At 39.3% G+C, this 16065-nt stretch overlaps 1 protein-coding gene across 1 annotated transcript; it reads left to right on the top strand.

Moving 5' to 3' along the window:
* The first annotated feature begins 295 nt into the window (after positions 1 to 295).
* LOC140278049 (ubiquitin carboxyl-terminal hydrolase 42-like) lies at positions 296 to 15634 on the top strand. Its single transcript, XM_072372934.1, is given in 11 exon segments — positions 296 to 527; positions 701 to 811; positions 1045 to 1144; positions 1589 to 1656; positions 1759 to 1829; positions 1965 to 2047; positions 2139 to 2250; positions 2354 to 2494; positions 2851 to 2951; positions 3137 to 3287; positions 15557 to 15634. Coding segments are annotated over 11 exon segments (1248 nt in total).
* Positions 15635 to 16065: the final 431 nt, after the last annotated feature.

The following is a 16065-nucleotide window of genomic DNA, read 5'->3' as shown; positions in this document are numbered from 1 at the left end:
AAAATAGGGTTAATAAATCATAAATCATTATATACATGGGTAAAGACAGTTAAAACGCTTTCAAGGTGGCAGGTTTCCGGATTAGAATTTGTACAATAAAACCACAGAAAGTGAGCTGCATTCTGAAGCTTTGTGTTCCATTTGTATTATATTTATTTTGTTTGAATTTCTTTTATATATTTGTAAAACTTATTTCAAAGTGATATTGGACGAATAAGACCCTGTAATTGTCTTTCTTTTCTGCAACTCATAAAGTTTTCCATTGCTGTGTCTCTGTCCATAACGCAGCTGAACAATGACCATAGCTGACAGAGTTTCAGAAAAGTCTTCCTTCGCCTGTGGAGACAGTATTTCCAGCAGTCGGCTCGAAGCTAACCGTCTCAGCCTAAAGTGGACCCAGGTTCACCCCATTGGTGCTGGCCTGCAAAACATGGGGAACACCTGCTACCTCAACTCAGCCCTGCAGTGTCTCACCTACACTCCTCCACTGGCCAACTACATGCTGACACGGGAGCACTCCAAAACATGTAAGTTTGTGTTTTGTGGTGCATTTTTTATAGCAACAAGGAGGGTCATTTAATGATACGGTCATGTTGTAATTATCAAACCATTCATGGATAATTTAGCAGTACATCTGAGCTGCTTTTTGCCTGAATCTAGTTTTATTTATTAATCTTATGTACATTTGTTCCTGCTGCAGGCCATGAACTAGGTTTCTGTATGATGTGCTCCATGGAAAACCACATCATTCAGGTTTTTGCTAACTCTGGAAATGTAATTCATCCCAAGGACATTCTCAGCAAACTCACATGTAAGTAGATATCTGCATGTCTACAAATGTGAAGCTGTGCCCTGTACAGAAGGTCTACTTGAAATGAGAGATAGGAGGCGCTGTGTGACTGTTTGCCTTTTTATTTTTAGAGGGAAGTTTTCTTTTTGGAGTTTGTATTTAGCTGTGAAAAGAAGTTTAAATATATATTTAACTGCAATATACTTAATCACGCTGATGTTTCTTCTTACTCTTTGATTTTTTTCCCCACACAGGTATTGCAGAGCACTTCAGACATGGAGGCCAAGAGGATGCTCATGAGTTCCTGCGGTACACAGTGGACGCTATGCAAAGGTCCTGTTTACCTGCAACCACGTGAGTGTGATTTTAATTTTTGTGGAGAAAATTCAAAGTTACGACTGTTGGAGATCATAAAGATCTGTTTAGCAAAAGACTTCTGGGATTAAAGCCGTGTCCTTTGTTAAAGAAAGGACAGCGTTTACTATAACGATTTCACCACAGTGGAAAGTATTCTTACAGCAGGCATGCAAGCTTATTTTGGTAACCAGCCTCACGCAGATCAGAGGTGGTTTAACAGGGTTGTGAAAAGCAAACATCTTCCACACCTGGATAAAATCTGTACTCGGTGGTGTGGGAAAGGGTAAAGAGTATCAGTGGGGACACAATCCTCTCAGGTCAAAAGTATTTGACTGAAGCAGAGTTTTCATCCACAAACATTAAGACTTACTGCCTGTGACACAATGACGTGTCTCTTTGCGTCAGTGAGTTGATTTTCATTCTCATCTATGCTGGTGACAGAAAAGACACGCAAACCCAGAGGACCACTTTCATAGATCAAGTATTTGGCGGGTACCTCAGGTCCTGAGGTAAGTTTTCAGTTCATTCTTTTCTGTGTGTGTGTGAAGTCACGTTTTAATATTTCACAGCTTTCCTCCACTAAGAACCTAACATATTCTCATCTTTTCCAGTGAAATGTTCAAACTGCAAAGTGGTCTCTGATAAGTTTGAGCCCTTTCTGGATCTTGCTCTGGATGTTACGGTAATTAGATCTCATCCTTTGTCATTTGTGGAGCCGACATGTTCTTTATTTCTGTTGCTGTAAAAGCATTAGATTTGGTCAGAGCTCCTAAAAACAACACATTGAGCCTCTGAATTGTTTTTTCTGTCCATGCAGGCAGCTTCCAGTGTCTCCAAGGCTCTGAAACTTTTTGTCAAGTCAGAAAAGATGGAGGGTGAAAATGCCTACAAATGCTCAAAGCAATTTCTAAAGATGAAGTCTTTTTTTTCCTTTTCATATTTCCATTTTTATGTATCACTTTTCTAACTAATTAAGTGATCTTTGCGTCAGGTGCAATAAAACGGTCACAGCCAAAAAGAGATTTAAAATCCACCGCAGCCCCAGTGTGCTCACCCTCTCACTCAAACGGTTCACAAACTTCTCTAGAAGAAAAAACACAAAGGTACCGTGACACCCATATTTCGATATTTACTGTACAGACAAGGAACAATTCACATGCGTTTGAATTATGAACGACATATAATCGAATGGTATTTTGAAATCAGGATGTGAAGTATCCAGAGTTCCTGGACCTGCAGCGCTACATGTCTCAGTCTGAAGGGGAGCCCCAGATCTACGGGCTGTACGCTGTACTGGTTCACTCTGGAGCCCGCTGTCACTCTGGACACTACTTCTGCTACATTAAGGTACTGATAATCCCACAAACAATGATTGCAATATATCAGAACAGTGCCTCATACACTCACACATACACATTTATCTCAACACATCACCAAGGACTCACTTCAGCTTAGATTAATGGAGAATTCCTTCATATGGTGGTTTTAACAGACTGAGGTCTTAACAGACAACTACACAGCGATCAATATATGTACCAAATGAAACTCAGGAAGGTACATGAACACAGCATTATTTTGCAATGGAATCTATGATAACACATACATATGATGTTGTTTGTACTTACCTTTAAGCAGGCTGTATTGTATTTAAGAAACTAAATCTGCGGAGTGAAACCTCACAAATCTCTTGCTGTGTCTCACAGGCCAGCGACGGACAGTGGTATAAGATAAACGACTCTACTGTGTCTGTGAGCGATATCCAAACTGTCCTCAAAGAAGAAGCTTATCTTCTTTTCTACACCAAGTAAGAACTTTGACAGTTTAACAGAAAAAGAAGTGCTGTTTCATTAAAGTTTCATGAAAGCCATATATCCTACTTTGAGTCTCTCACAGACTGAGCGTTTTTAAAAAACAATAATCACGCCTTTAAATATTGTTTGTCAATGAAACTTTTTTATTTGCTGATATCCATTGCTGTTGTGTCATTAGATCCTCAGATATGACAGAATCTGGGGACTACAACCCAGGAATCTCCGGTCAGTTGTCTCCACAGCCGGCGGCGACGCCTCACATCAACGCCACCGTCCACCAGTACGACAGTAGCTTCGTAGATCCCCAGCTGACACCAAACACAACAAGGGTAGCGTTTATTCTTTTAACATTAGTTATAAAAGGCTTTTTATTGCTCTTGAAAATTCAAGTATGTGACCAGTTTTGATACTCACTGTATGTTCTTCTGCTGTTTTCAATATTCTGAGTAGAAAAGACATTTCTGTCACCGCTGTTTCATCTGCGTTATGCAGTTAGAGAAAGTCTTTTTGGTGAAAAGGAATGACCATAATATCTGTATAAACTTTGTGATTCCAGCAAAGAGGCACATGGTTCTGCCTCATCCCACGACACTGCCACAAGGGCTAAAATGCTGTCTGAACCCCCGCCTCATCAAACATCACCCTCTGCTGTTACCTCTTTACCTTCAGCTACTGCTACAAAGACCCACTCCGTCGCATCCAGAGAATCTGCTCCCTCTGGGCATTATGGTAACCTTGTGGCCTCAACCTATTAAGAAGCAGTACTGGTCTGGTTTAAGAGGCAATAAAAGCCAATCCTCCCGAGACAGGGAGAGAGACAGACTGTACTCTGACCATAGCAGAGACAGGGAGAGACACTACAGGGACAGGAGTCCACTGCGAGAAAGTTACAGTGAGCGTCATCGATACAGACAAGACGACCCAGACTCATACAAAACTCCTGGCTCATGCAAGCATAATTTCCCTCTCACTGAACGTAAATACAGGCACTTGGAGCCAGAACATCGCCAGGACTGAACTGTCCTACACCACAGTGAGCACAATTATGAGAGATGCTCATATTATTACAGTCACTACCACCAACGTACTTTTTAGGATCATGAGTAGAGGAGGTAGAATTGCCCCTGCTGTGAAGAGTTTCACATTTGTTGGAGGTGACATCAGGACAGACAAGAATTCCGGATAGTAAAGGACATGAGGAATATTTGGGGGAGGGACTGCTCAAACTATTTGAGTTCTTCTCCTGTCGCAGTTCTCACAAAAAACAAGTTAGGCTGCTCCTTGTGGGCTTCCATCTCTATTTTCTATTCAGCTTCAAAACGGGAGAATCAGGGTCACAAAAGGACCGCTGATTATCTGAGAAAGGAGAGAGATGACAGCTCTGAGTTCCAGCACTTGAAAAGATTTTAAAAAAAGCTTGACAATGCACCACAAGAATGGGTTAGTATTGGTGTCTTTCACTTCATGCTGACTGAAAGTCCTGCCTCTACTCAGAAATGTGTTCACAGAAATGTTAGATCACTTGGATGTTTGAACTTCACAGACAGATGTACATTCTTACTTTAAGATCTGTACCTGCCAGCAGGATATGCATCATTGCATTTTCATTGCAACTTATTTAGAAGTGTTTTAGAAATCTGGAGGCATGTACCCTGAAGAAGCTTTAGTGGCTCGGTGAGGTAACTTCAGCTCCAGGTTTGCAGGTTAGGTTTGTGATATGAGTGCAATACATGCCAACATCAGTCAACGACCAAATGATAAAAATTATAAATGTTGTGCTTAAATCGATGAACCCGTTAATATCAACCATCCAATTCTGAAAAGTGTTTTAGTAACCTGAAGGTGTTTGGACTTTTCACTTTCTGTGAAATTGTGAATCGTGTTTTTCAGTATTTATTGACATGTTCTTATCACGATGATCTGATTTGATGGTGTTCATGGCGTTTTCAGTCCATCCCTTGAAGCTCAAACATGGACTCAGACAGATTCACTGATGCGGACATCGACCCTGAACAGCGTACAAGCGTTGCTCGGACTGATTGTGTTACATTTGAAATGGCTTGAAGTAAGCCATACAGTTTATCTGGCCATTCATTGTCTAAGCACAGGTAGGGATGGTAAAGTACATTTGAAAAGCCCTGGTTATACAAGTTGCACTGAATGCATTGTCCAGGAATTAAACCCAGGTCAACTGCCTGGCAAGCAGCTATGCTCTCCACTATACCACCAATGCAGATATGTAAAAACAAAGCCTGGATCTTAAACTTCTCAGTGGATCTCAGCACATGAAAACTTTTTAACATCACTCAGTTGTCCACCTGCTTCAAATACGAATGAAGCAAAGGAGAGAGTAACTGTTTGTTTGGGACATCGCCATAGTTACAGAGCGGTAGTGTTTTTAGTTTTTGGGTTTTTTTGATCCCACTGGGTGCGGTCAGACTGACAGGGAAGATATTCATGAATGAGAAAGATGAAAGCAGCGGTGCGAACAAGGCTTTGCTGACTAATAACCTCCATGCTAACCCTGGACACATTTGAGAATGTTTCCCAGCTTTTTTCTTTTTCCATTTCCCTCTAAGACCATTTTTGTTAGCTTTTTAATGTAAAACACAATTTGTGTCTTTCACCATCATGAAAACACTGAAATTAATTCACATAACTGTATCAGTTATTTTTATGTTTAAAAATCCTGTATCAGGATTCACATTTATTTTTATTTTTTTTAAGGTAAGAGCCTTAAAACGAGCCTTTTAAAAGCTTAAATTAATGGAGCGATGCCTCTCCCTTTTGCCCTTTTGTCTTATGTAGAGTTGATTGAGTTTTTTCAAGCCTTTCGTGGAGCAAACCTTCTGTAGTTAAAATCATAATTAACTGACCATACTTCTTTGTATTTGGGCTCTGTTAGCTGCACATGCACACTGTTTTAGCTGCTGGGGTTTTAACGATGGCTCAGCCGGCATATTTATTCCTCACACTGTGACCGTGTTTAAAACAACCAAAGACCTGGTAAGTCTATGAGGCCGAGCACTTCTTGTTGAATTAAAAGAATACAAAACTCATATTTTAGATTAAAGTGTACAGAAGGAGTTTCCCCAAACAAATATCAAAGTGTTAACCCTTTTGTGTCCAGCTGTACTGTTTGGTAGAGCACAACTTAATCACAACCTCTCATTAAAAACTTGAGACCTGAGATAGTAAGTAGCTCACCGACTAAACAACAAACCGACCATTGCTGCCATGTCTACAGCATCTGCTTGGCTAAAACTTTTTCCACATGTATAATGTGCTCTACAAGCACACACATCCCCCATAAATCGCCACACGCCTATCTGAATCTGGAGGAAACAAGATGTCTGGAATGAAATATTTTAGCATGAACACCAGAGTGACTGGATGCGAGTTGTGTGATTTGTAGACTTACCCAAATGGTATGTATATAGCTCTGTGTGTATGCCAGAGTGTTAATCAAGTCAAAGGGCATCACTCGGCTCAAACTGCTTATCCACGAGGACAAAAATCCCGTCTGATATACTGCCACTGTCAATTTAAAGTTACCCAGGGAGATTTTTATCCATTCACTCTGGAAAGGCTCTGAGCTATATTTCAGCAACATCAAAGCCTGTCCTGCCGTCCCAGTCTATCACAAATGTCTTCACAGCATCCAGTTTTTCGATAGGTCCCCTCTGACAAGCTCTGACAGATATATCTCGCTCCAGATTTGACCTCAACTGCTTTATTTAAAACAAAGAAAAAAGGAAAAAGAAGAAAAGTCTTTGAAGTATCTTTTTTTTGTTCCTAACATGAGGTCAGAGACACATTTCTTCAATTATCGCTGAGTGATATGTAAAACAGAAGCTTTCATTTCGTTGCCACACATGTTCCACCGAACAATGAAATCATTATACTCTGGAGCGTCGCCCCTGAAAATGGGCCAAAGTAGGACGCAGTTTGGGTGCTGTATTACAATAACGCCATTTATAGGCCAACTGTGAAGTGATTTGAGCATTGCTTTGATTAGGTGCTGATTTTAAAACACGTGGGACTGATGTTCTGTGTGAAGCGTCATCTACATGGTGTCAACATATGCCGACAAATTGCTTTCATAATGGAATGCAATACGTGTAGAATTTCAACCCAAACAGCCATATCAAATCTAGTTGTGTTGAGTGTGTCAGCCTTTCTTTGTTCTTTTGTTTTTACTTATCACGGCTATGATCTTTTTTTCTTTTTATTGTCTGAAAAAAGTTTGAGACACATTTGCTTTTGGTAGCAGGTGAAAAAGATACTGCTGTTCTGTCTGCAGCTACATTAAAGGCCTCGATTATGGGGTTAGGCTTCTTTTTGTACAGAAGTGGGATTCTTTTTACTGAGAGCACTGAGTTCACTCTTTGCGATGTGCTTGCTGGCATTGTCGGAAATGGAGAAGGACAGGGAACCTCCCTTTTGACATGTTCCATATGTATGCAGTAGATCAGTGTCTGCTCACAAACACCTTCTACTTTTTTCCCCAAGTCTGTGTGTGAATTCCTTTCACAGACTATTGCACATCAGTTTGTCTTTCTGTCCATTTAAAGACAGAGGTTACATACGTAGATAGCACACAAAATTATAGTTTACATGGACATCCACACAGAGGCTTTACAAAACAAAGAAATTTATGTAGTTTTAACCCTTGCTGATCCCTGAGTAGCCTACAATCTATTAGCTTCGTTATCTGTCACAACCTATCCAGAGGCATTCATTTATACACATATATGCTAAACTCAGTTAACATTTTTGGCAGAATGCAGCTTTTTTATTCTATTTTTGTCAAGTGGCAGGTTAGATAAATTCCCAAGAGGAAGATTTTTAAGCCACCTAGATGCATCAAGAAATTCTGCCATAGCATCTGAGAAATACTGCAGCCCTGGCGCTTTTGCTTGGATGGAAAAGTGTGAGTAAAAGTGCAAACTGAATTTCTGAGATTTAAAAAAATGCATTGCAGCTAGGCTTTCACAGTGTGATTCAGCAGAGATGGCCATTGCTGTGATGCATTAGACGCCTGTGAAAGCAAACCATGCTGCTCTGATCCCATATCCAATTGGATGTCATTTAGGCCCTCTTCAAACCAAACTCTCCTATTAGAGGGAAAGGACTTTACCTCATCTGTCTCTTTCAGTCCCCTCTTCCTGGGACGGTAGTAACATCACATATGGAAGACATCATGCTGTTACAGAGCAGCTCTCCTCAGCAGGCACTAATAACAGCGTGGCTGTGGGTTTAATAAAAAGGAATGGAACGAATTATGGCTCCATCCTAGTCAGGGCCATCATGTATGGCAGCTCATAAGCATGGCCTCAGCAGCCAGCTCAGACAAGCAGAGACAGGGAGGGGAAAATGGGGTTCAGTGGTGTGGTACTGAGAAGGAACACACAGAGAGTGGGTACATGTGTGGGCAGCACAGATACGGAGTCTGTTAGGAGTAGAGTAATGGGACAGCAGCTGCAGTTTGACGAAGGTTAAACAAAATATTTTCTTTTCAAATCCTGCATGCTTACCTGCTTGCTTCCTCTTCAGTTGTCTTGTTGGCATGTTTCTGTGTTATGGAGCACTGTACTAGTGGGAGTCTGTTGCTGCGGGTCTGGTCATATTCTGTCTTTCTATTTTTTGGGGATTCTCCACAAATTTTTGGCTACAATATCACAGATTTCTAAAATGTTCCCATGTGACGTTTGTTCTTGCAGGCAGATGAACTATGTATGTTTTAAGGAAGATGCAACCTCTGGTGATGTGCATGTGAGGGGTAAAAAAAACCAGAACTCCCCTTTACAGAACGCTGTTATGAGCCGAACAACTCATCATATTATTATTATCATATTTCAGCTGTTACTTCTGGCATATTTTGACATTTGTCATGATGAGTAACTGTTTTAAGGGGAAAGTTATTTTTATGCAGGAGCAGCTGATGGAGCTTCCCAATGCCCGAGTGATAACTAACATAAGATCCCAAATCAAGTGAAGAGCAATGAGAAAGTTTAAACCATCCTCAGGGAAAAATCAAAGGATCGTCACTGTCATTTTCCATGGGTTTTTGTGTTTTACTTTGTTCTGGTTTTTCCTTTTTCTCTTCAGTATTCTTTCCCTACCCTTAGTTACCTGGAATCTTGTTTTGAAGAGCATTCATAGGTTAGCTTACTTATTGTCACTTCTGGTTTTCAGTTAGTGATTGCCACACCTGATCCTTGTTTGTTACCGCCTCCATCTGTATATATCCTCCAGGTTTTCCTTTGTTCACTGCCAGATCATTGTGTGTTGCTTCTGTCTCTGTTATTTTCCCTCCCAGTTAGTTCCTGTTACATCTGTTTCATCAACTGTTTGGGTTATATTTTCATCAGTCTCTTGGATCCCTTGCTCTGCAGTGCCTTGTGTTGAAGTGGATTAAAATTTTCTACATCTCCCGTGCTATTGGTAAATAGCAAAAAAAATTAACAGGGTGCTTTTTTATAAATTTAAATATATTGTTGTGAACCAGCACAAATTCTTCTAAATTCACTTCTAAGCACAAACTTCCTCTAACAATTTAATTTTGATTCAATTAATGGCAGCCTTAAATCCATCTACACACACACACTCACACAAACACACGTACTGGACAGAAATACACATATTCCCACGTTTTATCGTAAGTAGGACAAGCACTGACAAATCTCCTAGAAATTTAGTTTTTATTAAATCAATAACAACAGCTCACACACGCACACATACACACATACACACACAACTGGCCCCCTGCCTCTCTAAGTGTGTGTTCCTCGTGTCTCATCTGTAAGTAGACTATTTCTTTAATAAAAGTAAAAATGCATAAAGAACTGTTATGGGTGCCTGCTTGTGAATGACGATAATTCTCTGTGACATCTGAAGAGAGATTCAGATTTACATTCTGTGTGTTATGTTGGCTGCTCAACTAACGTGGACAAAATAACAGAAAACCAAATAGCCATAAAAAAATGGCCATAAATCTCATATATGGTAATAAAATAATATTCATATTGAAGATGTACAGATGTTGACTGGGGCAGTCACCCAACTCGAACCAAAATAATCTTATTTTACAGCAAAGACCTGGCTTTGACATGTATTACTTCCTTCATCCTCTGATTAAAAGGGGAATATAAATTTTTTTTTTAACTGACATTTTATACAGCACATTAGATTTTGTAATGCCCTCATCTTGTAATTCCTCCTCTGATATGAATTTTAGCAGCACTAAGACTACCTGAAGTGATCACCATCTTTAATTACTGTACCGTTTTTATCTCTGTTTTTGTAAATGTAAAAAAGTCAATCAAGCTTGACTGAGAGACTTTACAGAGCAGATGAAGACAAGAGCTGAGCAGCTGGCAGGAAAAGTGGGTGCTTTTACTTCATGGGTGGGCAGACCTGGTCCTAACCCTTGTCTCTGTATGCAGTGACATGTCTGTCCTTAGATTAGCTGACAGTGCAGGAGGTGACTGGTAAGCTCAGACCTACATCATGGAGGGAATCTTAATGACTCCATCAGGACAAATGCACATTCTGCTATGTTATATTTCATCCACTAAATCTGACCTGCATGTCAGCCTGTGATTGAGTCTGTGAAGGCAGCCAGCTGCCTCATATTTGTCCAGTGACTGTGTGGGCCTTAGTCTACTCTGGGGCTTAAATTCCACAGTTTTGCTACTGTCTCCTTCTCTGTTTTACTACTTGATCACCTGATACTGACCTCCATGCCAGCTCACAGCTCTGCCTGTCCTTAAAACCGATTTGTTTTATAGAACCTGCACACGTGTCTGTTATATTTGGATTGCACTATTTCTTTTAAGACATTTATTTTGACCTCTAAGTTGTTTTCCCCCTTCACAGTCAGCGATTGCATACTTTGGACCACCAGTGTTGGACTTCTGGTATTCCACTCTGGCATGGAGTCGCCTTCATTATATGTAAGAATGATCTAATCCAGAGGGATCATCTCTAAAAACCCTCTCTGATGAATGTTTCTGTCCACTGAACTGGCCAATAATGTATATGGCTTTAATTAAAAAAAAAAGAAAGCTCCAGAGCAAGATTAGTTGCATGAGGGTATGAGATATGTGTTTTTCTTGCTTGTTTATTATTCAATAAGATGTGATAGATGTGTAGCTTCATGAACAAATTCTATTGCGGTCATGATATTAACAACATAGTCACTGTGTAATTGATTTCCTTTCCTCGTGATTACTCCACCAAGCTGCAGCCTAGGTAGGGGCTGTTGCAAATGCAAAGGCGTGTCAAACTGGCAAACGATACATTTTTGTGGTAAAAAGATATATTAACTCAGGCTCCTAGTATGCATACGTGAGATGTAGAGGGGTAAGCCATGTACGCACACACTCACACAGACATAAAATCAAATATATCTGCTCAACGTCCTTATAATTGCAAGTCCATCAATATCATATTACCTGTTCTTTTCACTGCCTATTGATCAAGCCTGCAGCGGCTGTTCGTGCACAGGTTACGATGTGCTCTATTACCTGTGTGTTAGCCTTTCTGGCGGAGGTTGTGGGACGGACTATGTATCACAGTAGGGTTGAAGGGAGGGAGGATTATGGCTTGTCCATTGATCTCTGGGAATGTGAAGTGCCTCTGTCTTAGACAGACACTTTATGGCATATGGAGCTTGTTATGGTGACCTGGATTGGATGTATGGCTTAGGTTTTAAACAGTATGGATTTCTCAAGGCTAATAGTAAATGGGATAGGCTTGTAAATAATGATGGCGCTCAATTCTAACATTTGTTGTATTTCAAATTGACCATAACAAAAAGGCTCATTGGTAGTAAAACGTCAGCTACATCGACATTTATCAGCATTATTTGCGTAATCATTGACAAATGTAGTGTCATACAAAATAACAAGAATTTCACAAACAAAATGGTATTATAATCTATAAACATGCTAGCAGGCCTCGCCTCTGGCTGCACTGTGCTTTGAGCTAAAAGCCAAGATTGGCATGTTAGCTAGCAAACTGTGATGATGCTAACAAAAACATACCAGTGCACTAACTTCTGTAGGTATAATGTTTCAAATCAATTTCTTTATTTTACTTTTAAAGATAGCGCACATCCATTTTTTTTCTCATGGTAGTGGACTGTTCTTTTTTACACTGCCATTGCAGTCAGCTAATATCTGAACTTTTTCACTAAAACCAGACTCTTCAGGTGATATTCCTAAACTAAGAGAACTCTGTCACCTCCTGAAACAGTGTCTTTTCCCATGATAATTGAGATTAAGTAACATCCTCACCTATTTCATGTCAGCAAATAATCAGTTATTTGCTATTCCGATACATTTTTTTTAAAAGGTCTGTTATTTCAATCTGTCCATGTCTGTCTGTCCCATATTTTTCAAAGTGAAAGGTTCACCTCTGAATAGTTTAACATCTATGATTTGCTATAATGTACATACATTTATTATGGAACACATGCAGTGGTGGCCTACCTATATTATGCCAATTCAAATGAATATTTAGACAGAACAATTGGAATTCTAGTGTCTGTTTTAGCTATGAGGCACAACCAAAAGTAATTCAAAAGAAATAAAGATTTCCATGGTAATGTTTGTCTTTCCCTCCTCATTCTCGGAGTGCTGCTTAATGCCACTGGAATTAAGAGTGAAAATAATATCCCGTTTCTCATTTTGTCAATTTCTGGTTAGTTTTATTCCGCAAATCAACATTTACTCTGAGCGTCTGCCTGAGTCATTTTGAGTGACAGAAATGACAAAGCTGCTGTAAAGTATATGCTCATTGTGGTTTGGAAAACTCTAATATGTTAAATCAACCTTGATGAAGACTAATTATGACTATTTTGTCAGTGCATTTATATCATGTAGTTCTTACTGATGGTTTCAGTTGGTAATGGTAACCATCTGTTAATTGCTGATCTTTTATCACAGGGAGGAAAGAAGAGATGGGAAACGTGTGTGGCCAATGATTTCTATTTTTCTTTGGTACTAGTGTTGAAGTCTTGACCTGGTCACTGGACTTATTTCCTTGTTATCCATCTTGGAATAACTCAAATCTCTGTGATCTGGCTCTCTTTCCCCAGCATCATTTACCCGTCTGTTCTGACCTGTATCAATCTACTTCCATATGTTTGTAACATTTCACTCCCTGCGTTTGTGAATCCTACGCTGGTATTTCTCTGCATTTGTCTTTTCTCCACTGTGTGACAAGCTTCTTATTGAACAGTGAGCATAAATCTCTTATCTGTTTGTAGTCTCTGAGGGAGGCACTCTGATATTAAATACTGAGAGTTGGGGAGGTGATCTGGTTTTCTGTCAGACCCTCCAGGGAGGAGATGTGATATTGTTCCCATCTCTGCCTTCAAAGTGGGAATTAAGTGTAGTTCAGCTCCTAGCAGCACAGAAGAAGAGGACATTGTTTCCAATTTATAGGAAATCACTGGAGATGACAAACCTACATTCTCATTTGCCACATGGTCAGATAATATTTGTGTAGGCTCTGCTATTATGAGCACTTTGGGTGCTTGAAATGTTTTTGAAATAAAAGTTCTTACACTATATGTACTTTTGCTATATATCAACGAGAGTTACTTCTTTTGAGGAATATCATTTATTCATAATTAACTTATCTATTAAAATATTTACTGATGCACCAGCCTGTGATCTTTATGGGAACATACAATTTTTTTTTCCAATTGTCCCACATGTGATTTATTTTATTTGAAAATATTGCAACTAGTAACAAAGATTTAATGTACAGACTTCTGGAAATAGATATGGTTTTTGCTGGGTTTTTTATGTAATTGTATTTTCTGAAATCATCACTTTTAACAGGTGGCAATGCCCACATCTGGAGGTAGGAGGGTTTTGGGGATGGAGCAACACAGTTGTCAAGCCAAACAACAAAGTTTGAGCCCTGATCCAGCCACCGATGCTTGAAAGGAATTTTAAATTGTTGCTGCTGTTTCGTTGCAGTTTGACACAAAGCACTTAGGTACTTTGCAAAGCATTTCATTGTGGTTAGGTTTTTAGAAACAAGATGATAAAGTTTAGGAAAACAACATGGCTTGCATTACTACAGACACTGTATTAATATCAGCATTAAGATATCATTTTCCTGGATTACTGATCCAACCCCAGCGGTTAAACACACACCAACCAGACGTTCTACTGAAACACTTCGCTATGGAAATTGTGAAAAATAAGGCAATCTTTGTGTTCACCAACACGAATACAAAGCTTCATGATTGTTACATCAGACTGGGCTGGTATGCTGGTTCTTTACGCAGCTGCTGAGTTCATCTTGTTATCTGAAAGAAGAAGTTTTGCCTGCTGTCTCTCTACAGTCACCCACCCAGGCTCTGTGGAAACCTCAGTTTGCTCCTACTTTTGCAGACTTTCCAAAAGCAAAGTGTTAACCTTTTGACTTCATATCTTTGTTTGGAAAGGTCAAAATCTGAATCAGATCCAGAGTATGCGATTGGATTGCTGCTCAATGTTTCTGTTTCACACATAACTTACTTATTGATTAATTGTGGATTCAGTTTTTTAAACATTTTTTTTAAATCACAGGCCATACTGTATATGAATACATTTATTTACGGTATAGGTATAGCTACGTGTGGGAATATGCACTCAAACTGCAAGTCAAGTGATTCAAGTCCCCTAAGGTAATGTAGCTGGTAAAATGCTTTTGCCCTTTGCCGTCTGTTGCTAGTATACTTGAGTACATTAAATGCCTGCAATACTACTCAGCAGACTGTTTTGCAAAAAGTCTGTACATAAATTTATCAAGATGACTGTTCTGTGCCTGGAGGAGATCACCATGTAAAGAAAACTGACAGACCAATATCATCCTGGCCTCAGAATACAAGAAAAAAAAAGAAATACAGTTGGAAACTGCATTCAGTGTGTCTAAAGCCTGAACTTTTGGCTGACAAGAATTACTTATACATATGTTTCCCTCATTATTTGAAACTCTGTCCGTGATTAATCCAGTATTGCTATCTTGCACTTTAAATATGAAAAGTATAGCTCCCCTTTAACGGGAAAGCAGAAAGATTTAAATTTTCTGTTTACACTGTTTTACTAATTTAACAACTATTAAAATGAACTTATCAGTAAATCTGTTAGATATATTTTCATACACTTTCTAGGCTTTACAATATAGCATTTGATAGAGAATAAAACCATTGAAGGGCACCACATTAGCGCCTTAACTAAAAAAGGTAGCTAATCAAATTAAGTACTTAAGTAGGGAAACATCAACACATGTAAAATAACAAAAATAATCCCTTTATTAAAAAAAAAGTCAGCAAAAATTTAATTAATCAATAAACAAAGACTTAAAGAATGCATTAAAAATAAAAAAAGTTTGATTTTATCTAACCAGAAGCACCAAAAAAAAAGCATAAACATGTTTGTTGGATTATCTCAGGTTTTAGGTTTTTAGTTGTTATATTAATACACAGTTGCTAAATGATCGCAGCAACAGCAGCAATACTACAGTCAAGTAGTTTTCTTAGTTTCCACATGACCACTTGCCTTTCTGTTTCCCTTCTGCATTGTCCCCCAAGTCACTGAAAGATGATCAGGTCCCCGAAGACGTTCCCCATCTCCTCCGTGGGACTGAGAAGAAACTCCATCTGACCTGAGAGAGCCCTCAGAGAGAGACTTTAGTGTACAAGAGGAGACTTGACTCCCCAGACATCTGTTATGTGGAATGGCATCTAATTTACCTTTTAGAGCAGAGGAAAAAACAAAGGACAGGAGGGACGTGGAGGGGAAATAGAGAATTAGGCTTGGGAATGGGAGGTCTGTATGTGTGTCAGTGTGCTAGAGTTCGATGGTGCTGTACAACCTGGGATTTTTTTGATTGAATATCTATTTAGATGTGCTCTATTGGTGACTTAAAATATCTTAATTAGAGTATGTTGTTTCCACGTGCTGTTCAAAGATGTAGGCCAAAAACAAAAAGAAAAATTCAAAATTCAAAGCAAGGAGAAGGCTGAATTTTCTGAGGGCAGGCTACAGAGCCTGAAACAGATGTGTAACGGCGGGTTTCTCGCACAAAGTTACGCACCGG

This window comes from Leuresthes tenuis, unplaced genomic scaffold, assembly GCF_036924035.1.
Source record: "Leuresthes tenuis unplaced genomic scaffold, fLeuTen1.0.hap1 SCAF_20, whole genome shotgun sequence".
Taxonomy (NCBI): Eukaryota; Metazoa; Chordata; class Actinopteri; order Atheriniformes; family Atherinopsidae; genus Leuresthes; species Leuresthes tenuis.
The sequence above is the reverse complement of the archived record's forward strand: the minus strand, read 5'-3'. Positions and strand labels throughout refer to the sequence as shown.